This window comes from Loxodonta africana, chromosome 14 (genome assembly GCF_030014295.1).
Source record: "Loxodonta africana isolate mLoxAfr1 chromosome 14, mLoxAfr1.hap2, whole genome shotgun sequence".
Lineage (NCBI taxonomy): Eukaryota > Metazoa > Chordata > Mammalia > Proboscidea > Elephantidae > Loxodonta > Loxodonta africana.
In genome coordinates, this window is record NC_087355.1 from 62,475,674 (window position 1) to 62,502,557 (window position 26,884).

Sequence of the window (26,884 nt, forward strand, 5' to 3'; positions counted from 1 at the left end):
ACTTCCATCGATAACAATATTTAATGGAATGCAAATTTAATCAATAATATAATACTTTAGCTAAAATTTACCATTTTTTCAACAATGAAAATTGGTTCTAGTAATATGACAAGATTAGAGCTATCATATAATACTGGTACACATTGTGAAAGCAAGTTATATTTATAAAGCTTTTTTTTTTTTCAGTGACTTTAGTCAACACAATCTCAACTTTCTAAAATTTCTTCATGTAGTCTGTGGTACAGTTTAACACTGAAATATTTCCTTATCATTTCATTTTTCTTATTTCTAATACTCATCATCATCTATTCTAAATCAATAGCAACCAATAGTATATTTACTTATTTTTCTCATCTATGGGCATTCCTATCAAGTAATACTGAGAAAACAGTCTCAGAACTAGAAACACTAATACTTTTTCTCAGTTTCTACATTAATGGCTGAAGACCTGGCACATTGCGAGGTGACCTCGAGGACATCATACATGAAGAAAGCAAAAGGTCATTAAAAACACAGGAAAGAAAGGAAAGACTAAATGGATGTCAGAAGAGACTCTGAAACTTGCTCTTGAATGAAGAGTAACTAAAGCAAATGGAAGGTATGATGAAGTAAAAGAGCTGAACTGAAGATTTGAAAGAGAGGCTAAAGAAGACAAAGTAAAGTATTATAATGAAATATGCGAAGACCTGGATTTAGACATCCAAAAGGGAAGCACACACTTGGTACTTCTCAAGCTGAAAGAACTGAAGAAAAAATTCAGGCCTTGAGTTACAATACTGATGGATTCCATGGGCAAAATACTGAAAAATGCAGAAAGCATCGAAAGAAGATGGAAGGAACACACAGAGTCACTGTACCAAAAAGAACTGGTTGATGTTTCAGGAGGTAGCGTATGATCTAGAACTGTGGTATTAAGGAAGAATTTCAAGCTGCGCTGAAGACATTGGCAAAAAACCAGGCTCTAGGAATGGATGGAATACCAACTTATATATTTCAACAAATGGATGTTGCACTGGAGGCACTCATTCATCTATGCCAAGAAATTTGGGAGACAGCTGCTTGGTCAACTGACTGGAACAGATCTTTATTTGTACCAATTCCAAAGAAAGGCAATCCAAGAGAATGCAGAAATTATCAAACAATATTATTAATATCACAAGCATGTAAAATTTTGCTGAAGACAATTCAAAAATGGTTGCAGCAGTACATGGACAGGGAACTGCCAGAAATTCAAGCCAGATTCAGAAGAGGACATGGAACAAGGGATATCATTGCTGATGTTAAATAGATCTTGGCTGAAAGCACAGAATACAAGAAAGATGTTTACCTTTGTTTTATTGACTATGCAAAGGCCTTCGACTGTGTGGATCATAAGAAATTATGGATAATATTGTGAAGAATGGGAATTACAAAACACTTAATTGTGCTCATAAGGAACCTGTACAAAGACCAAGAGACGGTTGTTCGAACAGAATAAGAGGATACTTTGTGGTTTAAAATTAGGAAAGGTATGCATCAGGGTTGTATTCTTTTGACATACTTAATCAATCTGTATGCTGAGTTTATAATACAAGAAACTGGACAATATGAAGAAGAGCACAACGTCATAAATGGTGGAAAACTCATTAACAACCTGCAATATGCAGATGACCTAACGTTGCTTTCTGAATCTGAAGAGAACTTGAAGCACTTATTGACGAAGATCAACGACTACAGTCTTCAATATGGATTACATCTCAACATAAAGAAAACAAAAACTAGACCAATAAGCAGCATCACAATAAACGGAGAAAAGATTGACATTGTCACGGGTTACATTTTACTTGTATCCATAGTCAATGCCTATGGAAGCAGCAGTCAAGAAATCAAAGAACATATTGCATTGAACGAATCTGCTGCAAAAGTCCTCTTTAAAGTGCTAAAAAACAAAAATGTCACTTTGAGGAATAAGGTGTGCCTGACCCAAGTCATGGTATTTTGAATCATATGCATGTGAAACCCTGACAATCAATAAGGAAGACCAAAGAAGAACTGATACCTTTGAATTATGGTGTTGGCAAAGAATATTGAATATACCATGGACTGCCAGAATGTTTTGGAAGAAGTACAGCCAGAATGTTTCTTAGAAGCGAGGATGGCAAGGCTTTGTCTCATGTACTTTGTACGTGGTGAAGGAAAAGTTACTGGAGAAGGACATCATTCTCGGTACAGTAGAAAGTCAACACAAGAGAGGAAGGCTCTCAATGAGAAGGACTGACACAGTGGCTGCAACGATGGGCTCAAACATGGTAAGGTAAGGATGGTGCAGGATCCGGCAGTGTTTCATTCTCTCGTACATAAGGCCATTATAAGTTGGCCCCAAATCAAGGGCACCTAACAATAACAACAATATACATACATATTGTACTTTTAAAGTTTTATATAGACTGTAAATGATTTATAGTTACTAAACTTACCCAAACAAATTGGAATTGGATAATTCCATCTTCTTACGGGGCCTGGCATACATGTAATATGAGAATGACCCTATATAAACAAGACAATGCAGTTCAGTAAACATTTATAAAAAGTCTAACTTAAACATTGTATAGTGAATGCTCATCATGAAGGCAAGTTTAAAACTATTTTCATTTTTATGTTATTCTTCTTACTTTTATTGGAAATCTTAGTATTACTTAGAATGAGAAAGTTATTATGCATAATTGTGATAAAATGTAAAAAGTAATAAGAACCCTAAAAGGAAAATTAAGACTGTATCAATTAGAATTGTGTTTTTAACAGTTTTCTATCAAAAGATGTTCTACTAAGATCTGTAATGATGATACAAGTGTGTGGTCATAAACATAGTGGTTTAAAATATATTATTGTAGTAGTCAAGGTGAAATAGGTTAAAAATAATTGTCCAATAATTCATAAAAATATTAAAACAAGACAAAGTATACTAAATTTTTGAATTGAAATATTAAGTCTGGGAAGATCTGATTGTACTTCTGAGACTAATAATTTGTGATACAACTTTAAAGACTATAAATTATTATTTTTAATTTTGCTTTCTGTAAGGAATTTGTTCACATAACATCAGAAAGTCACACCTCGATTTTTTTTTCTTAATTTAATAGGTATTTTTAATGTGTATATTTTTCGTAATTTAATGGGTATATTCCTTAGAGATATTTTTATGACACCATCAATTTGAGGTCCTCCAAAAAGCCTTCAAAATACGATCAATATAAATACTTAAAATCAGCAATCTATTTTACAAATCCACTTCTTTAGCAAAATATATGTGTCATTAATTTTCACTAATTGGGGAATTTATTATCATGGAATTTTCTTTTAATGCTTTAAGAAGCCCTTATTTTAATTGTCACATACTAAAGGTCCAGGATTTCAATTGTCAGAACACTATGTGAGTAAAGAGAAAAGTGCACTAAAGCTTAATTTTGATTCACCATTATTTTTTATTACTTCCAAACAAAACAAATTTAGTTAATTCTAGCAATTTCTCTCATCCACATATTTTATTGGTCAATTGAACCATCCTTTTGGCCTAAGACTAAACTGTGCAACCTAGGTTCAATATTGTTGTAGAACATGTGGATTATCAATAGTTGGTCTTTTCAAATATTCTTAAAGGGCAATGAAAATCAAAACCATATTTTAAAAATAGGCTTACCTGAAGTGAATATCCTTGGTCACACTGAAAGGATACCACATCACCAACCATATATCTGTCTCCTACTTTAATTCCACTGCTAGGAGTTTGTGGTTCAGGACAGGAATCTAAACCAATTGCTAAGAATATTTAATGATATAAATATAAGTAGATTTCAAATTATGAATACTTAAGTCATACATATTAGGCTGTCAAAATTGAGTAATTCTGTCACATTAAACCAGATTTTACACCAAGGACACTATACAAACAGAATTTAAGTGTAGATATTTATTAACAGCCATGTGCACTGGAACTCCATCATAAAACTATTTCTTTTGAATCTTTACAGCATCATTAAATAGTTGTGTGATTACACTTAGATGATTTTCTTAATTTCCAGCCTTCTTGTCTTCTACTTTAAAACAAAACTAAAGATTCTTAAATGTAAAATTGCTAAAAAAAAAAAAAAAAAGTATGATAATAAAATAAAATTATACTTGTAAAACATTCTTAGTACAATAGGAAATTATATGATATTTTGTCCCCATCTCCTGACTCCTTCTTCCTTTGTACAAAGTGGTGCTATTTAACCCATAAGGGACATTTTGTTGTATTTATTATTATATGCAAATTTGTATAAATATAAAAATAAGCAAGACTTGTTCTCCAAACACACTATAATCAGAAAGGAGAAAAACATTTATCTTGTTGAGCATTGAAAATTATTATGTAACACTTGAATTCAGTTTTTTGAGAGAGACATTACGACAGAATTGAAAACTCTTCAATTGTTTTTATTTTAAGAAATTATTTTCCACATGAAAAAGCATGCTAAATGTAAAAGGTTTTCTTAAAATGATTTATCTAAAGACTTAAGAAATTGTTTCATTGTTTGCCAAAACATTTTTTCAAACCGGTGGCTGTGTTATTATTAAAAGGTTTATTTTATTTTCCATTAAATACCAATATTTATTATTTATTTCTTCATAATTGCACATTTTTAAGCTAATAAACATTAAAAATATTTTCATGCAAATAACGCTCGACTTCTACGTTTGTTTGCCAACTGAGCCTCTTTCCCACAAAGTATTTTAGTAAGCGTGCTATGCCAATTTTTTTTTTTTTTTTACAACAACATGTAAAAAATTAGCATAGCATCTCTTAGGAAAATACCTCACGAGGGGAGGGCACAGCTGGCAAAAATGTAGAAGGCATGTGTGTTATTTTTGTAAAAATTGGTATAGGAGGTAGCTACCACTTCAAAATCCTTATGTATGTGTGCATTTTACAAAAACCATTGATAACTAAATCCTCAAGTATGACAATGCTTCATATGGACCTTTACCGGCCAACCAAGCTATTTCCCTGTGGTAGATTTTCTCCTAGCACCACCCTTTACTTAACTTTGGGGCACTTAACACAAATTGATATTGATTAGTTGTTTAAGGTGTACCTCTCCTCTGAGAATGGAAGCTCCATAACAGCAGTTTATAGCACGAAGTGTTGAGAAACCACTCAATAAACATTGCTTGAATGGATCAAAGAATAGTACAAGAAACAGAGTTAAACCCTGTCTTAATTATTTTTTAGTAAATATATATGTCTAATTGAGCAAATGGGAAGATGCTTTGTCTATCTTATAACAGTGATTTCAGTTCCCTATATCATGTCAAATTAAGTGACATTTAAGGATAGAACATGACTTAAAAGCAGTGACTTAGTATTGATTAGATCAGACGTGAGGCAGTAAAGGGCAGCAGTAAATTAGTCTTTGGGAACACGTTAAGGCAATTCTGAATGAGATAAGGGGAGTTCCAATGCCCATTGCCTTAATTAGCTAGGTTTCCAAGCATGCATCTTGTTGCATATTTCTTTATGTTTCGCTATCTTGGATTTATCAGTCTAGAAAAAAAAATTGGTTATAATTAAACTGTGACATGCTTTTTAATTTTTAGGGTTTTAAGTTTTATTTCCCCAACAAGATTTTGAGATCCAAGCATAGGTAGAAACTGTCTTAATGCTTGTTTTAATCTCATTTAATACTTTTAATACTTATTAATGAGATTGACTCCTTAAATTTGTCTGACTTCATACAGCCCTTTTCAGGAATTAATGAATACCAAAAAAAAGGGATTTATGATATTAATAAATATACATGTCTTCTCAATATGATTTCACCTCTGTTTGATACAATATTGGTTACTGGGGATCCTGAACAATCAAGTTATTACTCTTCACCATTAAGGTCATTCCTGCAATCGTTCTTATTAAGGAGGCCACATATTGTACATGTTCATTTCTCTTCTCCTATCAAGTACTCCATTCAGGGTCATATACACAGAAAACTAGTAATATCTAGCAGAAGTGAATTCCTCCTCTGGTACAGTGATACAGTAGAATATTGAACAGCTGTGAAAAATGAAGCTTTTGCATAATGCATATGGACATAGTAAAATATTTATGAAAGTTTTAATATAAAAAAGCATGATATCAAACACTATAAATTATGTAAGAATTTTTTAATTAAAAATTTTAAAAATAATTTTTTTAATTTAAAAAATTTATCACATGCCTATAATCACAAAGAAAAATGACCAAAATAATGAGCTCTTAACCATGGCCCCACCAGGGCTCCTGTAATATTAGCAGTGGCTAATGATTCCTGATTATGAGATCACAGGTGATTTATATGTCCCTCCTTGTATTTTCCTACATTTCCAAATTTTCTAAAATGAACATGAATTACTTTTGTAATTAATAAAATTACTTATTGAGTGAATCAGTAGTAGCAGACAACTTGGGGGTAGAACATAACCTTCTATTTTTCTAGAAGAGACTGAATTGAAGCAGCTAATCTCTGCTGAACATTGTTGCTGCAGGAAAGAAAAAAAAAAGTGATGAAGTAATCAAATAAGCCAGAGAAATCATAGGTTGACATAGATCGAAGCTTTTTTTTTTTTAATGTGCGCTAATGAAAATAAAACAGAAACATCTGAAATTCCTGCAGTTAGAATTTTAGTCTTTTGTTATTTACACAAATAAACTTCCAATTGATTAAGTAGTAACTTAAAAATTTCTTCTTTAAAAGTTGTTTTTCACTATTTAAACTCACGAAAAGAATAGGTTGTTTCTAGGAATCAACAAGAAAAAAAATTTTTGTAGAAATGTTGCAAAAGCTGGCCTCCGGTTTATCCAAGGCAGTAAAATTGTTGAGCCATTTTAAGCTTCGTGAGTATAAATTTTGCAAAATCATGTCATTGGCAACAAAAGATACTCTCTGGATGATTTTCTTTTTTTTAATTGGAATTGGATCAACTAATCTACCGTTGCAGCCAAAAACAAACAGCAAAGAATCCAGGGGCAAATCCATACCAAAAAATTGCACAGAGTTATGTCTGCTGTCCAATTATTGTAGGCAGTTATCCTGACTGAAAAGATTAGACTCTCAACTCTTCACATTTCCCCATTTATTTATAATCAACAAATTATTCTTTCCAATTCTGTTCACAAGGCAAGCTATCTGGAGCAGAAAGTATTGTTAATCATTTATAGCTGATCATTCTGATTTATTGTCTTTATCCACACTTCATTCATTTATGTATTCCATTAGGATTGTGAATGAGTCTGTAATGCATTAAGATAGAGAGGGGGGATAAAAACTAAATTACTGCTAAGACTCTCAATAAGAATGTTTTGTTAAAGAGAAAACTCATTTGAGAATTTGACATGACAACTTATGTATAAAAGTCTACAATAGTTCATTCCATCATGAGTTCTCTGAATCACAGTGCCTGAGGCAACATGATTGTTTTATGTAATTTCACAGTATGTACAACTGAAAATATTTCCAATGGTTTCACTTTTTTAGAGAAACTTCATGTGTTGAAGAGTTAACTTATTGTTTGTGGGCACTTACAAATTGGAATTTAAAATTAAGTTCAATTCTCTTTAAAATCAACATTGTCCTTGGTCCTTGAATATTCTAAAAAGGTTTAGTACCCAAAACAGCCAAGCTTATGTTAGTTTTCACCTTAGTACTAACCAAAACACTTCATTGTGTGCGCAGGCTATAAACAAAGTTTAAGATAATCTGTGTTATAAATCTCCCTGTAGTCTTTGGAGTAAAAAAAACAAGATATCAAAATTTATTGAAAATGGAGAACAGCGAGCGGAGCCAAGATGGCGGACTAGGCAGACGCTACCTCGGAGCCCTCTTACAACAAAGACACAGAAAAACAAGTGAATCGATCACATACATAACAATCTACGAACCCTGAACAACAAACACAGATTTAGAGACGGAGAATGAACTAATACGGGGAAGCAGCGATTGTTTTCAGAGCCTGGAGCCAGAGTACCAGTCAGGTACGGCACAAGCACAGAGAGCTGTTCCACCCCCCTGAACTAACCCCGGGAGGGGGCCCAGTTGGGTTGCGCAGGCGGCGTGGGACGCAGCTGGTAGGAGAAGTCCCCGGGAGGCAGCGACTGGTATTGGAGCGGGGAGAACAGCGTCCCAGCCGGGACACTCGGTCATGGCACAAGCATGGGGAGCTGCTCCACCCACCTGAACTAACCCCGGGAGGCGGCCCAACTGGTTCGCGGAAGCGGCACGGCAACGCGGCTAGAGGGACGAGAAGTCCCCTGGAGGCAGCGACTGATTTTGGAGTCGAGAGTGCACCGTCCCAGTAGGGGAGCCTTGACGCTGGGCGTGGGGCTGGAAGCGGAGGATCTGACCTTGACTCCAGCGGGCCAGACCCCCCGGGGGCAATCTCCACACAGCCAGCACACATAGGCGATGCGCCCCACAGGAATCCAAGATATAATAGTCATTCCAAGCAAGACAAGCAACTCTGGCTATATTCTGAGGTGCTACTCTCCTATCTCTCTGTTCCCTTCCCCACCCTCCCCAGGCGGCTTCACTAACATCCGAATAGCCTGAGCCAGAGGGAGAACTCTGATAGGGATCTGACTGCATTTTTTTTTTAGCGGATTTTCTGGAAAAATTAGTTTCCCAGTGATGGCTCGGAGACAACAATCCATATCAAACCACTTAAAGAAGCAGACCATGACAGCTTCTCCAACCCCTCAAACAAAAGAATCAAAATCTTTCCCAAATGAAGATACAATCCTGGAATTATCAGATGCAGAATATAAAAAACTAATTTACAGAATGCTTCAAGACATCACAAATGAAATAAGGCAAACTGCAGAAAAAGCCAAGGAACACACTGATAAAACTGTTGAAGAACTCAAAAAGATTATTCAAGAACATAGTGGAAAAATTAATTAGTTGCAAGAATCCATAGAGAGACAGCATGTAGAAATCCAAAAGATTAACAATGAAATTACAGAATTAGACAACGCAATAGAAAGTCAGAGGAGCAGACTCGAGCAATTAGAATGCAGACTGGGACATCTGGAGGACCAGGGAATCAACACCAACATAGCTGAAAAAAATTCAGATAAAAGAATTTAAAAAAATGAAGAAACCCTAAGAATCATGTGGGACTCTATCAAGAAGGATAACTTGCGGGTGATTGGAGTCCCAGAACAGGGAGAGAGGACAGAAAACACAGAGAAAATAGTTGAAGAACTCCTGACACAAAACTTCCCTGACATCATGAAAGACGAAAGGATATCTATCCAAGACGCTCATTGAACCCCATTTAAGATTGATCCAAAAAGAAAAACACCAAGACATATTATCATCAAACTCACCAAAACCAAAGATAAACAGAAAATTTTAAAAGCAGCCAGGGAGAAAAGAAAGGTTTCCTTCAAGGGAGAATCAATAAGAATAAGTTCAGACTACTCAGCAGAAACCATGCAGGCAAGAAGGGAATGGGACGACATATACAGAACACTGAAGGAGAAAAACTGCCAGCCAAGGATCATATATCCAGCAAAACTCTCTCTGAAATATGAAGGCGAAATTAAGATATTTACAGATAAACACAAGTTTAGAGAATTTGCAAAAACCAAACCAAAGCTACAAGAAATACTAAAGGATATTGTTTGGTCAAAAAACAAATAACATCAGATACCAGCACAACACAAGGTCACAAAACAGAACGTCCTGATATCAACTCAAATAGGGAAAGCACAAAAACAAACAAATTAAGATTAATTAAAAAAAAAAATACACATAATGGGGAATCATGGAAGTCAATAGGTAAAAGATCAAAATATTGAAAAAGAGGGACTAAATACAGGAGGCATTGAACTGCCACATGGAGAGTGATACAAGGCAATATAGAACAATACAAGTTAGGTTTTTACTTAGAAAAATAGGGGTAAATAATAAGGTAACCACAAAAAGGTATAACAACTCTATAACTCAAAATAAAAGCCAAGAAAAATGTAACGACTCAACTAACATAAAGTCAAACACTATGAAAATGAGGATCTCACAATTTACTAAGATAAACACCTCAGCACAAAAAAGTATGTGGAAAAATGAAATTGTCAACAACACACATGAAAAGGCATCAAAATGACAGCACTAAAAACTTATTTATCTATAATTACGCTGAATGTAAATGGACTAAATGCACCAATAAAGAGACAGAGAGTCACAGACTGGATAAAGAAACACGATCCATCTATATGCTGCCTACAAGAGACACACCTTAGACTTAGAGACACAAACAAACTAAAACTCAAAGGATGGAAAACAATATATCAAGCAAACAATAAGCAAAAAAGAAGAGGAGTAGCAATATTAATTTCTGACAAAATAGACTTTAGACTTAAATCCACCACAAAGGATAAAGAAGGACACTATATAATGATAAAAGGGACAATTGATCAGGAAGACATAACCATATTAAATATTTATGCACCCAATGACAGGGCTGCAAGATACATAAATCAAATTTTAACAGAATTGAAAAGTGAGATAGATACCTCCACAATTATAGTAGGAGACTTCAACACATCACTTTCGGAGAAGGACAGGACATCCAGTAAGAAGCTAATAGAGACACGGAAGATCTAATTACAACAATCAACCAACTTGACCTCATTGACTTATACAGAACTCTCCACCCAACTGTTACAAAATATACTTTTTTTTCTAGTGCACATGGAACATTCTCTAGAACAGACCACATATTAGGTCATAAAACAAACCTTCGCAGAGTCCAAAACATCAAAATATTACAAAGCATCTTCTCAGACCACAAGGCAATGAAGCTAGAAATCAATAACAGAAAAACCAGGGAAAAGAAATCAAATACTTGGAAAATGAACAATACCCTCCTGAAAAAAGACTGGGTTATAGAACACATCAAGTAGGGAATAAGGAAATTCATAGAATGCAACGAGAATGAAAATGCTTCCTATCAAAACCTCTGGGACACAGCAAAAGCAGTGCTCAGAGGCCAATTTATATCGATAAATGCACACATACAAAAAGAAGAAAGAGCCAAAATCAGAGAACTGTCCCTACAACTTGAACAAATAGAAAGTGAGCAACAAAAGAACCCATCAGGCACCAGAAGAAAACAAATAATAAAAATTAGAGCTGAACTAAATGAATTAGAGAACAGAAAAACAATTGAAAGAATTAACAAAGCCAAAAGCTGGTTCTTTGAAAAAAATTAACAAAATTGATAAACCATTGGCCAGACTGACTAAAGAAATACAGGAAAGGAAACAAATAACCCGAATAAGAAACGAGAAGGGCCACATCACAACAGACCCAACTGAAATTAAAAGAATCGTATCAGATTATTACGAAAAATTGTACTCTAACAAATTTGCAAACCTAGAAGAAATGGATGAATTCCTGGAAAAACACTACCTACCTAAACTAACACATTCAGAAGTAGAAGAACTAAATAGACCCATAACAAAAAAAGAGATTGAAACGGTAATCAAAAAACTCCCAACAAAAAAAAGTCCTGGCCCGGACGGCTTCACTGCAGAGTTCTACCAAACTTTCAGAGAAGAATTAACATCACTACTTCTGAAGGTATTCCAAAGCATAGAAAATGACGGAATACTACCCAACTCATTCTATGAAGCCACCATCTCCCTGATGCCAAAACCAGGTAAAGACATTACAAAAAAAGAAAATTATAGACCTGTATCCCTCATGAACATAGATGCAAAAATCCTCAACAAAATTCTAGCCAATAGAATCCAACAACACAACAAAAAAATAATTCACCATGATCAAGTGGGATTTATACCAGGTATGCAAGGCTGGTTTAATATCAGAAAAACCATTAATGTAATCCATCACATAAATAAAACAAAAGACAAAAACCACATGATCTTATCAATTGATGCAGAAAAGGCATTTGACAAAGTCCAACACCCATTTATGATAAAAAACTCTCACCAAAATAGGAATTGAAGGAAAATTCCTCAACATAACAAAGGTCATCTATGCAAAGCCAACAGCCAATATCACTCTAAATGGAGAGAACCTGAAAGCGTTTCCCTTGAGAATGGGAACCAGACAAAGATGCCCTTTATCACCGCTCTTATTCAACATCGTGCTGGAAGTCCTAGCCAGGGCAATTAGGCTAGACAAAGAAATAAAAGGTATCCAGATTGGCAAGGAAGTAGTAAAGTTATCACTAGTTGCAGATGACATGATTATATACACAGAAAACCCTAAGGAATCCTCCAGAAAACTACTGAAACTAATAGAAGAGTTTGGAAGAGTCTCAGGTTATAAAATAAACATACAAAAATCACTTGGATTCCTCTACATCAACAAAAAGAACACCGAAGAGGAAATCACCAAATCAATACCATTCACAGTAGCCCCCAAGAAGATAAGATACTTAGGAGTAAATCTTACCAAGGATGTAAAAGACCTATACAAAGAGAACTACAAAGCTCTACTACAAGAAATTCAAAAGGACATACTTAAGTGGAAAAACATACCTTGCTCATGGATAGGAAGACTTAACATAGTAAAAATGTCTATTCTACTAAAAGCCATCTATACATTTAACGCATTTCCGATCCAAATTCCAATGTCATATTTTAAGGGGATAGAGAAACAAATCACCAATTTCATATGGAAGGGAAAGAAGCCCCGGATAAGCAAAGCACTACTGAAAAAGAAGAAGAAAGTGGGAGGCCTCACTTTACCTGATTTTAGAACCTATTATACAGCCACAGTAGTCAAAACAGCCTGGTACTGGTACAACAACAGGCACATAGACCAATGGAACAGAATTGAGAACCCAGACATAGATCCATCCACGTATGAGCAGCCGATATTTGACAAAGGACCAGTGTCAATTAATTGGGGAAAAGAAAGCCTTTTTAACAAATGGTGCTGGCATAACTGGATATTCATTTGCAAAAAAATGAAACAGGACCCATACCTTACACCATGCACAAAAACTAACTCCAAGTGGATCAAAGACCTAAACATAAAGACTAAAACGATAAAGATCATGGAAGAAAAAATAGGGACAACCCTAGGAGCCCTAATACAAGGCATAAACAGAATACAAAACATTACCAAAAATGATCAAGAGAAACCCGATAACTGGGAGCTCCTAAAAATCAAACACCTATGCTCCTCTAAAGACTTCACCAAAAGAGTAAAAAGACCACCTACAGACTGGGAAAGAATTTTCAGCTATGACATCTCCGACCAGCGCCTGATCTCTAAAATCTACATGATTCTGTCAAAACTCAACCACAAAAAGACAAACAACCCAATCAAAAAGTGAGCAAAGGATATGAACACACATTTCACTAAAGAAGATATTCAGGCAGCCAACAGACACATGAGAAAATGCTCAGGATCATTAGCCATTAGAGAAATGCAAATTAAAACTATGATGAGATTCCATCTCACACCGGCAAGGCTCGCATTAATCCAAAAAACACAAAATAATAAATGTTGGAGAGGCTGCGGAGAGATTGGAACTCTTATACACTGCTGGTGGGAATGTAAAATGGTACAACCACTTTGGAAATCTATCCGGCGTTATCTTAAACAGTTAGAAATAGAACTACCATACAACCCCGAAATCCCACTCCTGGGAATATACCCTAGAGATACAAGAGCCTTCATACAAACAGATATATGCACACCCATGTTTATTGCAGCTCTGTTTACAATAGCAAAATTTGGAAGCAACCAAGGTGTCCATCAACGGATGAATGGGTAAATAAATTGTGGTATATTCACACAATGGAATACTACTCATTGATAAAGAACAGTAACCAATCTGTGAAACATTTCATAACATGGAGGAACCTGGAAGGCATTATGCTGAGCGAAATTAGTCAGAGGCAAAAGGACAAATATTGTATAAGACCACTATTATAAGATCTTGAGTAATAGTAAACCTGAGAAGAACACATACTTTTGTGGTTACGAGGGGGGGAGGGAGGGAGGGTGGGAGAGGGTTTTTTATTGATTAATCAGTAGATAAGAAATGCTTTAGGTGAAGGGAAAGACAACACTCAATACATGGAAGGTCAGCTCAATTGGATTGGACCAAAAGCAAGGAATTTTCCGGGATAAAATGAATGCTTCAAAGGTCAGCGGAGCAAGGGTGGGGGTATGGGGAACATGGTTTGTGGGGACTTCTAAGTCAATTGGCAAAATAATTCTATTATGAAATCATTCTGCATCCCACTTTGAAATATGGTGTCTGGGGTCTTAAATGCTAACAAGCGGCCATCTAAGATGCATCAATTGGTCTCAACCCACCTGGAGCAAAGGAAAATGAAGAACACCAAGGCCAGACGACAACTAAGAGCCCAAGAGCCAGAAAGGGCCACATGAACCAGAGACCTACATCATCCTGAGACCAGAAGAACTAGTTGGTGCTCGGCCACAATCGATGACTGCCCTGACAGGGAGCACAGCAGAGGACCCCTGAGGGAGCAGGAGATCAGTGGGATACAGACCCCAAATTCTCATAAAAAGACCAAACTTCATGGTCTGACTGAGACTAGAGGAATCCCAGCAGCCATGGTCCCCAGACCTTGTGTTGGCACAGGACAGGAACCATCCCCAAAGACAACTCATCAGACATGAAAGGGACTGGTCAGCGGGTGGGAGAGAGATGCTGATGAAGAGTGAGCTAATTATATCAGGTGGACACTTGAGATTGTGTTGGCAACTCTTGTCTGGAGGGGGGATGGGAGGATATATAGAGAGAGAAGCCGGCAAAATTGTCACGAAAGGAGAGACTGAAAGGGCTGACTCAAGAAGGGGAGAGCAAGTGGGAGTAGGGAGTGAGATGTATGTAAACTTATATGTGACAGACTGATTGGATTTGTAAACGTTCACTTGAAGCTTAATAAAAGTTAATAAAAAAAAAATTATTGAAAATGAAGACCATAAAATTGGATTTACATCCTTGTGAGTAAAAAAGAGAAGATGGATCATTTGTCTTCTTTACTTATTTTTTAAACTGTTTGATTGTGTTTTAGGTGAGTTTACAAAGCACATTAGGTTCCCATTTAACAATTTTTATACAAACAGTACTGTGACAAATTGGTGACTATTTTCACAATATGTTAGCATTGTCATTTTTCCATTATGTTTGATCTGCTTTCATTGATATACTACCCCGCCCCTCCTTGCCTTATCATCTTTGCTTTATAACAGTCAGAGAAAAATTTAGTTGGTGATAGTCAAAGGGTGATTTCAATATGAGCTGGTCTACCAGTTTGAAGAACTTGTAGAAAATTCTATCAGTAAGCATGTAGACTTTTTTCCCCCGATATAAAATACGTCAAAACTAATTATTCCACTGAACACATGTAAGTCAAATACCTATTATGTACTATAACTTGATTATCATTTATGAATACATTTTTGGAAGGAATATTTCTGACTGTTAATGGTCAGTGATGGGCAGCACTGGTTTGGGAATGCACTGTCACGCAGGCTTAACTCACATTTACCTTGATCCCTAACATTTTATGAATGAGCAAGGCCGGGATCAAGGAGCTCATTTAAATTGCCAGATATAAGCTCAGCTGGTGAAACAGTCATTCACAAATCATTACCATTCTTGGGAACATTTCAATATCTTGAAATTCTAGTGTGGAGAGGGCTTGGAAGGAGATACCCAAAGGTTCTAAGCCATTTAATAACATTGATTACATGAAGCTAGTAACCTCTATGTGTCCTCTTGGAGTTTCCTGTTTTCTCATTCCCTTTTAGCTGGTGACTGAGCCAAACAGGTTCTACATGATGTGACACAATGGCAGAGGTATCAGTCAATGTAACAAGCACATATCCTACAGTGTATATGAAAAAAGAAAAATAATCACAAAAAACAACAAAAAATTTGTTTTCCCCTTGGCAAAAATTTCCATGGAGAGTTTAGTAGTTTTGTACCAGTTTGGAATACACGTCTTTCATAGGAATATCATTGAAAGTAAAAAAAATAAAAAATAAGTTTCCTTTTCTTGTGCCCTAAGGGCAAGCAATATTTCAAGGTTCAACTTGGAAAGATAATTCACATATAAATAATGTTGTTTTTACAGAATTCACAATGCAATCTGAACAAGTATTTGAATATTCAGTAATAGCTATTATAGAACAATTTAGCCTACAGAATAATACAAAATAAGTTAAATGATAAAATAGTAAATAGAATGATGACTTTTAGGTACCGTTCGTTCATTCAATAAGCAGTAAGTGAACGCTTCTGTGTACTCTGTAATATGTTAGATGCTGGAAGTGCAAAGATCAATTAGCAACATAAGCCCATACCCTAAAGTAGCTCTTGGAAAAGCAGGGAGGGCAATTATTGTGTAGTAACACCATCACAATAACTGGAGATTTTTTGTTTAAATAATTGTCTCAGAAGGAAATAACCCATGAAAAAATGATGGGTTTGCCCATTCATGATAATAAGGAAGAAGGAAAGTGTCACTTTTCTGGCAGAGAAAATGTCATGTTCAAGGTATAAAGTTTTAAAAAGTGACCTTTCTTTTTATGAAAGGGAAGAGGAGTATTTTCCCTAAATGCACTGCTGAATTTGAGAAAAGCATCAAGAAATGAAGCTGAAAAAAGAGGCAGGAAACAGTTTGTGAAGAGTCTTAAAATCTTAAGCAAATTAGAAAATTGGACTTTCCTTCTGTGCATAATGGGAGGAGAGGAGAATCTGAATTCTCACTAAGAGTCATTAAGAGTTCAACCTCTTGTGAAGCCTGGCTCCACTAGTTGCATGGAGAGTCTGAGAAGCCAACTCATAGCAATTAACTTGTCTCTAAAATAAAATAAGACCACTTCATAGGAATGTTGTGATATTTAAAGAAAACAAAACATATATAATACTTAGAACAGTGTCAGAATATAGTAAGCTCTCAGTAAATGTGAACCTTACTATTGACTGGTTTGAAGGTAGAAAGCATGATTGTTACTTTGTGTTTTCGATAGATAACTCTGTTAAAGGATAGTTTTCCTATCGGCATGAGGTTTTATCCCTGTATGTTGGAGAGCAATAGGTTTCATATAAACATCTAGAAATATTCATATAAAGAAAAATATATAAAGATGTATATAAAATGCCAAGAATTTAAGAACTTTGAGTCTTTCGACTCAAATAGCAAAGGTGCTATTGATCATGCTGTGTGAAAGCCCAGGGGACCAGGAGAAGTATTATTAGTTCACAACCCCCAAAAAATTAGCTCAAGAATAAATAAATAAAGTTTATGAAGACAAAACCATGATCTTTACAGAATTCAGAACCTTAGGCTAAAAGTATCTCTAAGTCAACATTATGAACAGGTAAAAAGTCAGTGAGATAGCCAGGAAATAGATTTTGATTAAAAGAACAGAGGAAACGAACTATAATAAAACTGTAAGGGCCTTCTAGGGTTTAAGTGGGAAAATGTATTTATAAAGATCAATTATGCTTATTTGTATGTATCATAGTCTGTGTTAATGGTAGTTGAAATTAGAAATGACAAATATTAACATTTAATTTGGGCAGAAGGTGTCTCTACAATTAATATTTTATGAAATATTAATGTGCATAAACTAGTTAGAACAAGAAAATTAGTGTAAGTAAAAAACAATTGATCTTAAAATTCTCTTTTCTCAAATAATTACCTAATTAGGCCAAAGGAGGAGACCATTTTTAGTGATTACAAAAGCAAACTCATTAAGACCTAATGCTTTATCTCTTAATCATACAGGATGGAAAGCAACAAAATAACTGTTGTGCTGAACCCTTTTTTATCTATAAACTGGAGTACCATGGATGGATTTCTGGGCATTTACTATTTTATGACTATTCTTATACTTTTGAGTATTCAGTTTAGCTCTACAACTATTGCACAGGATGGAAAGATGCTTTCAGACCCTCTAAGTTTTTCCAGGATTTACAGCAAAATTATGATAGCAGATATCATAGCAGTGCTCTTTGACCTTTGTCTACCTCAGATAATACGTCCTGAGATCTTTGAGAACCCCCAAATTTGCATATACCATCACTGCATCTAGCTTCCCGTTTCAAAATACGTGCGTGTTAAGAGTTCAAAACCCTAAACGCCTCACTGATGTACAGATGCGGCATGGTCCCTCTAGGATTTCCACCAGCGAGATTTAAATGTGTCTTTCAACAAATGTAAAGAGATGTGATGGAAGAGACATAGGCATTTTACAGTCAACAGACAAATACAAAATCCAAGTGACAGAAAAAAACAAAACTAAACCCATTGCCATTGAGTTGATTCTGACTCATGGCCACCCTACAGGTTAAACCCATTAATAATTGATATACTTAATGGCATTTTATGCACTAGAAACATTTCTCCTTAGCAACAAATATACTTATTCAAAACTTATAGCCACAACCATGAGGGCCTATCTTTAAAAAGATAGCGAAACAGCAAAAACACAAACTGACATTTTAAAAATTGACCCCCATTTCTCAGGATAATAATGGAGCAGGAGAAAGAAATTTTGATATTTTATATAAACAAAATCTCGGATAAATTCTATTACCTAAACTCAGTGCAATCTACATCTAGTCACATGGCTTTTTACCCAGCAACATTACCAGTACAATGAACAGTGCAGTTTATGCCGACTCATGATCCGTGTCACAAAACACCAATTAAGGCCCCCTCCCAACATTTCAGCTTCTTTCTCTGATAAGAAAATATATATATATATACAAATGGTATAAACCAAAAACCAAACCAAACCCATCGCCATCAAGTCAATTTCAACTCATAACAACCCTATAGGACAGAGTAGAACTGCCCCATATGGTTTCCAAGGAGCACCTGGTGGATTTGAACTGCCGACCTTTTGTTTGGCAGCCATAGCAAGTAACCACTATGCTACCAGGGTTTCCTTAACCACTATGCTATAGCCCTGACTCATGCTCCTTTGTAGGTTATATCCTACAAAGGAGCATGAGTCAGGGGCCAACCCGACAACAGTTGACAACAACTACAAATATTAAATATATAAATACATACAGGAAGCCAGTCTGATAAAGCTGCATAGTGTATGATTCTAAACATATGAAATTTTAGAAAACACTATAAAGATGGCAAAAAAGATTAGCGGTTGCCGGGAATTCAGGGGAGGAAAAGAGGGATGAACAGATGAAGCACAGAACATTTTAAGAACAGTAAATTTACCTTGTATGATACTGTAATGGTGAATATATGACATTATGCATTTGTCAAACCCACAGACCCATACAACATGAAGAATGAATCATAACGTGAATCACAAAGTCTAGTTAACAATAATGTATCAATATTAATTCATTAACTGTTACAATTATACCAAACCAATGCAAGATATAAATCACAGATGAAACTGTATGCAGGAGGGAGAAGTGGTTTATAGAAATTCTCTGTACTTTCTGTGCAATATTTATGTAAACCTAAAACTACTCTAAGAAATATATTAATTAAAATACGTGCCTCTGTGTGTGTGTGTGTGTGTGTGTGTGTTTGAGTCCCTGGGCGGCACAAATAGCTACGTGCCTGACTACTTGCTGAAAAGTTGGAGGTTGGCACCCACTCAGAGGTGCCTTGGAAGAAAAGCCTGGAGATTTCCTTTCGAAAGGTCAGAGCCTTAAAAACCCTATGGAGCTGTTTTACTCTGTAACACACGGTGTCGCCATAAGTCAGAATTGACTCAATGGCAACTAACAACAAATATATATGTGTGTGTGTGTGTATATATATATATATATATATATATATATATATATATATATATACTTAATGCCATCCAGTCGATTCTGACTCATAGAGACCTTATAACTGCCCCACAGTGTTTCCAAGGAGCAGCTGGTAGGTTTGAACTGTCAACCTTTTGGTTATCAGCCAAATGTTTAACCACTAGGCCACTAGAGCCCTTGTGACACAGTGGTTAAGAGCTCGGCTGCTAAGCAAAAGGTTGGCAGTTCGAATCCACCAGCCACTCCTTAGAAACCCTATGGGGCAGTTCTGCTCTGTCCTACAAGGTCCCTATGAGTCGGAATCGACTTGACAGCAATGGGCTTTGTTTTGTTTTATATATATGTGTGAGTGTGTGTGTATATATATATATATATATATGAAACCAAACCCGGTGCCGTCGAGTCGATTCCGACTCATAACGACCCTAGAGGACAGGGTAGAACTGCCCCATAGAGTTTCCGAGGAGAGCCTGGCAGATTCAAACTGCCGACCCTTTGCTTAGCAGCTATAGCTCTCAACCACTACGCCACCAGGGTTTCTATATATATATATATACACACACACACACATACACACATATATATGTATATAACCAAACCCATTACCATCAAGTCGATTCTGACTCATGTATAATGTGGTGTCCATATAGACTTCAAACTTTTAAGAATATACCTGTATGTATACTGGTAGTGGTTAAGTGCTACGGCTGCCTACCAAAAAGTCGGCAGTTCAAGTCCACCAGGCACTCCTTAGAAACTCTATGGGGCAGTTCTACTCTGTCCTATAGGGTCACTATGACTCGGAATCAACTCAATGGCAGTGGTTTTGATTTTTTTATATATATATACTGGTATTATCAGTAGTAAAATCAGGAAATACTTTGGTTCCTAAATCGCACTGCAAGGTGCAATGTCTAATTATTACAGTTAAATGAAAGTGCTTATGTTGATCTTGATTTAGGTATATCAATACTTAAGGGTTAGAAATCAATGAAAATGTCTAAGTAACTGAAAGGCCAGCTATTCAATGGAATAAAGCAAAAACGTGGCCATATAAAGTTATACTGTCTAAAGTAAAAACAAAAACAGATCATAAACTTAAGAAGCATCCTCTACCACTCCCTCCTTCACATCCTCAGCATTTAACTGGCCATAAATATTTTCATTTTTACTCCTTAATATTTCCAGAATGTAGTCCTGTTTCATTACATAACCACGATTACCATCTTTGAGTTTCTCATGTGAACTATTGCAATAGCACCCCCTAGAACTACTTTCCTCTGGCTTGTTCTCTATATGCAATGCATTCTTCATTTTCAAAAATAAAGGAGACTTTCTAAAATTCAAGACTGATCATGTTGCTCTCCAAATTGAAACACTTCAATGGGTCTTGCTCTACTAGAAAATACTCTGCCACCTCTATAATCTTACCTTCTGACACTTAAAACACCACTTGACTTCTTCAGCTATTTTGGCTCTGATGTTATCTCATCAGCAAGAAAAGGTGATATTTGTTGATGGTTTACTATGTGCTAGGCACTTTACATGGATTATCTCATTTAATTCTAAAACAAATATTCCAGTTAATATCTTATACAGATGAGAAAACTGGATTTTGAGGGAACCTCAGTAATTTTTCGAGTATCGCATGGCTAGCAAATTGTAGTGCTAAGACATAAACCAGAGTCGAACTCCAGAATTAAATCTTGTATCCACCTGTATGCCAGGAGGACCCTTCAAAGCACCAGGCTGTTTCCATAAAAAAAAAAAAAAAAATTTTTATTTTTTTTTTTTAGCTATCCTTTAATTCTTCGAAAGGGCTTCTGTCTCCCCTCTGATGACGTCTTCCCTCACTTCATCACCAGTAACCCCAACAGATTTGATCACCGTCTTCCTTTTGCCATCATCTGAATTATAAAAATTGTCCTGATTCGATCATTGTGAAAGTCACCTGGGGAGCTTGGTGAAAATGCAAATGCTTGTCTGAATACCAGGAACACTGACTTGATCTTCTAGGGTGGGGTCTTGTCATCTGGATTTTTAAAAAAACTTCAAGGTGATTATAGTGCACAAATAGCTGAAAAAAAATCAACTTATATGAACATTCTTACCGTACTTTCACCATTTTGAAATTAATCATTTGAGTGTCCTTAATTTCATCACAGGGACCTGGTGGCACAGTGGTTAAGTGTTTGACTGCTAATCAAAAGGTCTACGGTTTGAATTCACCAGCTTCTCCTTGGAAACCCTATGGGGCAGTTCTACTCTGTCCAACAGGGTTTCTATGATTTGGCATCGGCTCAGCAGCAATGGTTTTGTTTTCTTTCTTTTTTTTTTTTTTTTAACTCTCATTACACTGGAAAATTCTTAGTACTGAATCTTATACAAATTTTTAGCCCCCACACCAAGAAAATATACTTAGCATTTAGTAGGTGCTCAACAATATTTAATAAATAAAGGAATGAGATTGTTCTTTTATTTGGGAAGTAATATGGAGTTGGGAAATTATGGGACGAGATTATACAGAGGGCTATAATACAGTAGTTAACACTGCCAGCTCTGGAGTCAAATTATTTCACTTCTGTTGTAGCTGTTATGTGCTGTCAAGAGCAACCCTGTGTACAACAGAATGAAACACTGCCCGGTCCTGCTCCATCCTTACAATCATTGTTATGCTTAAGCCCATTGTTGCAGCCACTGTGTCAGTCCATCTCATTGAGGGTCTTCCTCTTTTTCGCTGACCCTCTACTTTACCAAGTGTGATCCTTCTCCAGGGACTGACCCCTCCTGGTAACATGTCCAAAGTATGTGAGACATAATCTCACCATTCTTGCTTCTGAGGAGCTTTCTTGTCATATTTATTCAAGACAGATTTGTTCATTCCTTTGGCAGTCCATGGTATATTCGATATTCTTCTCCAACACCGTAATTCAAAAGCATCAATTCTTCTTCAGTCTTCTTACTTCTACTACTTACTAACTTTGAAAACCTGGAGCTCAGTGTATTCTCTTAACCTCAGTTTTGCCATTCACAAAATAGGGTTTAAAATAATATCTGCCTCAGTGTTGCTTGCAAAATTATATAAACATATGTCTATAAAACATTTAGCACTGTGCTTGGCATATACTAAGTACTTAAAGTTCATTATTATTATGATTATAATAATAATAATGGAGATGCTACTAGCTACTATTGAAAGAAAGAACCTAACTAAAATACTTACAGCTAGTAACAGTTTACACTGCTCCGATATAACTGGCTACTTGTACCGTGGGTGGACCAACTTTGAAAGCCATCGTGGACAGATCAGTGAGTGTAAGCCCCAAATATTAGTATTTATCAAACCAAGAAATAGTTGTCTTTACTTCAAGTACTTTTAAAGGAAAAAAGTGTGAAAACATTTGACCCAAATTTAAATAAATAGAATTTAAGCAATTTATTTTATTTAATGCCTGAGAAGAAGACAAAGTGGTACAGAAAACAACCACAAAAAAAGCTTTTCTTCTCTGGAAAAAAAAAAAAATGTGGTTTCCTAAGTTTAACCCTTCTTCTTTAATAAGTAACTACAAAAGAACTTAATAGAAACTGGCATACTTTGTGCAATTAGCTTGTTGGCAGTTAGATCTTTGAGTACCCGTGTGGTAATAGACAATGTACATAGCTCACAGTTGTACAAAGTGATAATCGAACTTGGATAAATGTAGTCATTGCTTTTTCAGGTTTCCAGCAAATATTAATTGAGGATGCAATCAGAGCAACACATTGTGTTGTACCCTGTCATAAATAAACAATGTGCAACACACTCCCCTCAAGTAGCTTAGGATTCATTGAGAGATAATGTAAGAATGCTAATTAAAATGATTTGCTTACACATTAGTAATTAGAAAACATCACAGTACTTTGTAAGTCAAAGCATTTCATTCTTCTGCTCAAAATTCCCTAACAACTCTGCATTTTATTTAAAGGAAAAAATAAAGACCGTACAACGGCTTATAAGAAGACCCCACCTTCCTTTCATCTCTTACTTCATTTCCTACAACCCTTACCTTCTTTCTGACCATCATACTTGTCTTTTCGCATATTTCTGCTGGCTCTTCCCTAGAACACTATTTCCTCATGTATCAGCAAGATTTCATCCTGAACCTCCTTTCATTCTTTGTTCAAATATCACTATTTCTGTAAGGCCTGTCCTGACTACCTTATTGAAATTGTAACACCCCCCTCTTCAGCCCTACCAGTACTGATCTCCTCACTCTTGGTCTATTTTTTTCTATGACACTTACTACTTTCTGAAATATTATTTACCTTACCAATGTATTGTATTTTTATTTTTTGCCTGTCTTCTGCTACACTGTAAGTTCCATGGGACAAGAGTATATTATCTCTTTTATTTACTAATGTGAGCAATGTCTGGAATATAAAAATTGTTCACTAATTAATGGTTGATGGAATGGATATAGGCATTGAGAGAGATGAAAAGTATGTAATGTCAGAGTCCAGAGAAAGAAAAAACCATTTCTGGATGGACTGATTGAGTCAATGAAGTTAAAACAGAATGTAAGAGAGTTTTGGCTGGAAAAAGGAAGGAGAGATTTGGGGCATGTCCCATGGAGGGAAGGGAAGGGGAGAGCTAAGAAAAACTCTTGGTCTACCTAGAACAAATAGTTACTTCATTTGTTTAAGTGGAGGACTATTATGAAATAAACAAACAAACAAACAAAAAAACCAGTGCCATCGAGTCAATTCCGACTCACAGTGACCCTATAGGACAGGGTAGAACTGCCCCATAGAGTTTCCAAGGAGCACCTGGCGGATTTGAACTGCTGACCCTTTTGTTAGCAGCTGTAGCACTTAACCACTACACCACCAGGTTTTCCATTATGAAATACGCATAGTAAAAAAAAGACTCAGATTATAAACCAAAAAAACCAAACCCAGTGCCACCCAGTCAATTTCGACTCATAGCAACCCTAGAGGACAGAGTAGAACTGCCCCATGGAGTTTCCAAGGAGCACCTGGCAGATTCAAACTGCTGACCTTTTGGTTAGCAGCCGTAGCACTTAACCACTACGCCACCAGGGTTTCCAACTCAGATTATAGAAGCTGTTAAAGAATGTTGCCTTTGTTTAATAAGGAATAAAAAAGTAATGTTATGAAATGGGTATCTAGAAACATCAAAATGGGTATCTAGAATAATAAATAAGAACAAGATGTGGGAAGAATAGATTAGGCAGAAGGGATATAAGATTTGTCACTATAATAATAGTAATAACAACAACAACAAAGACAAAAATAGCAACAACAGTAATATGAGTTTGACATCCCAAAGTTAAAATGTCATTATCTCAAGTTTAAGGGGGGATAGATATTATGTGATAAAAACCAGCCTATTTTTTTATTTGTTGGCATTTATCTTTCAAATAAATAAAGTGCATATAATATATCCACACTGATGAAGGATTAATCTGTCTAGTAACCGTGCCATTAGAAATACTGTATATTCTTTTCCTGAAAACTTTGTCATCATATAGGAAAGTCAGAGAAAATACTCACTTGCTAAAATAAACTCAGCCAAATTCCCATTTCCTAAGACAGAAGAACACCTGCCATGTCTCCTGAAACCTTTAGTGTATAAAATATCCCTCTAGGAATATAGAAAGAGCCTGCTTTCTTGGATGAGGGGAAAAAAATTTATTCTTTTTTTATAGGTTTCTGAAATCATAGGATACCTTAAAGCCTTTTGCATCTGTTGCTGGCAATCACAGTGTGAATTTGAAGCTGTTATTTTCCTATTGTGATTCCTCCCTTACATTACCTTGTGGGCAGAAATTTTATTTGAGAAATTGTTGCGAAAGGAATACCAAAGATGTGCCACCAATAGGTGTTTCCTCAATAGGGAAAATGTGAATATAACCATTTTTGTTTACACACATACATACCACTCACATACACAATTATTTTTCCCAGCACCCAAGCTGTTTAAGCATTTTCCTTTTCCTACGTATCTATACTGAAAGATTTTTTTTTCAAATATTCTTATATTTCTTGTTTATACTCATTAAGAAATAGTTTATCTCACAGTGGCTATTGCATCCTTATAGCTCTATCAGTAACAGTGCCAGTTTCTGAATACATATTTATTTAAAATATCTACGTCTAGTTATTATAATCTGCCTCCACAAACGCACAGATATCCTGAGTTACCACAACATACCCATTTGTCCACAAAGGGAAGCTTATCATTCTGAAACTTGACAGCAGTTAAGGTGCCCTTTCCATAAACAAAACGGATTATTTGCAAAAAAAAAAAAAAAAAAAAAGTCACTCTGTGTAGAGGGCACTGTATTCTCTGGAGTTTCTGAACGTGTGCAGCGCAGTGGCAGTTGGCTTTTCAGATTGTCCTGCTGAACCTTTTCCGTACCACAGCTGCTGTATGCAGTGCTTGACCCACTAAACACATTTTAACTGAAGAAACCGAAATATCGCTGCTTTTCAATCTGTTATTAACAAAAAAAAAGCACCCAAAAATACTGCCATGCTTTGTTTTATGTTTGTCCTTAAAGAGTAGAGCAGAATTTATTAGTAATTTTAATTCTGCAACCCTCCCCCAGTTCCCTTGCACATAGTTAATACCTTGCAAATACTAGGCTAATGTTCTTATTGACTAAACAATGAATTTGAAAACATTAAGTATATTCCAAAACCTTTTTTAATTAAAGTACATTAGTCATCCTTTAGCACTGATTTAACTATTGACCACTAAATGCATCATTTTCTCTTTTCTTTCTTGAAATGTTCCTCTTTCTTACTTGCTTCCCTTTTTCTATACCCTATAACTTTCTTTTTTCTCATCTAGTTCTCTGCACACCTTTCTTTTTTCTATTTATATCTCTGATTCAGTTTATATTCGCTGAATTTGATTTAAAATAACACATCCAACACATAAAACTGTAATTTCATGTGACAATGTTACCAAGTGTAACAATCTGGCAAGGCCTTTATTTAATTTTTCCAAAAAATTTTTATCTACCTGGAGATATTTTGTTTGTTGAATTATAATTTGATA

General features: G+C 35.6%; 1 protein-coding gene across 3 annotated transcripts in view; it reads right to left on the minus strand.

Annotated features, from left to right (window-relative positions):
* CSMD3 (CUB and Sushi multiple domains 3) overlaps nucleotides 1–26,884 on the minus strand; it is a 1,388,861-nt gene that overhangs the window by 136,377 nt on the left and 1,225,600 nt on the right. For all 3 annotated transcript variants that reach the window (XM_064268007.1, XM_003408442.3, XM_003408441.3), the window contains 2 exons: nucleotides 3,677–3,795; nucleotides 2,457–2,526 (listed from right to left, as the gene is read on the minus strand). In XM_064268007.1, the coding sequence (XP_064124077.1) occupies nucleotides 2,457–2,526; nucleotides 3,677–3,795 (189 nt within the window). The remainder of the gene's footprint in view (nucleotides 1–2,456; nucleotides 2,527–3,676; nucleotides 3,796–26,884) is intronic.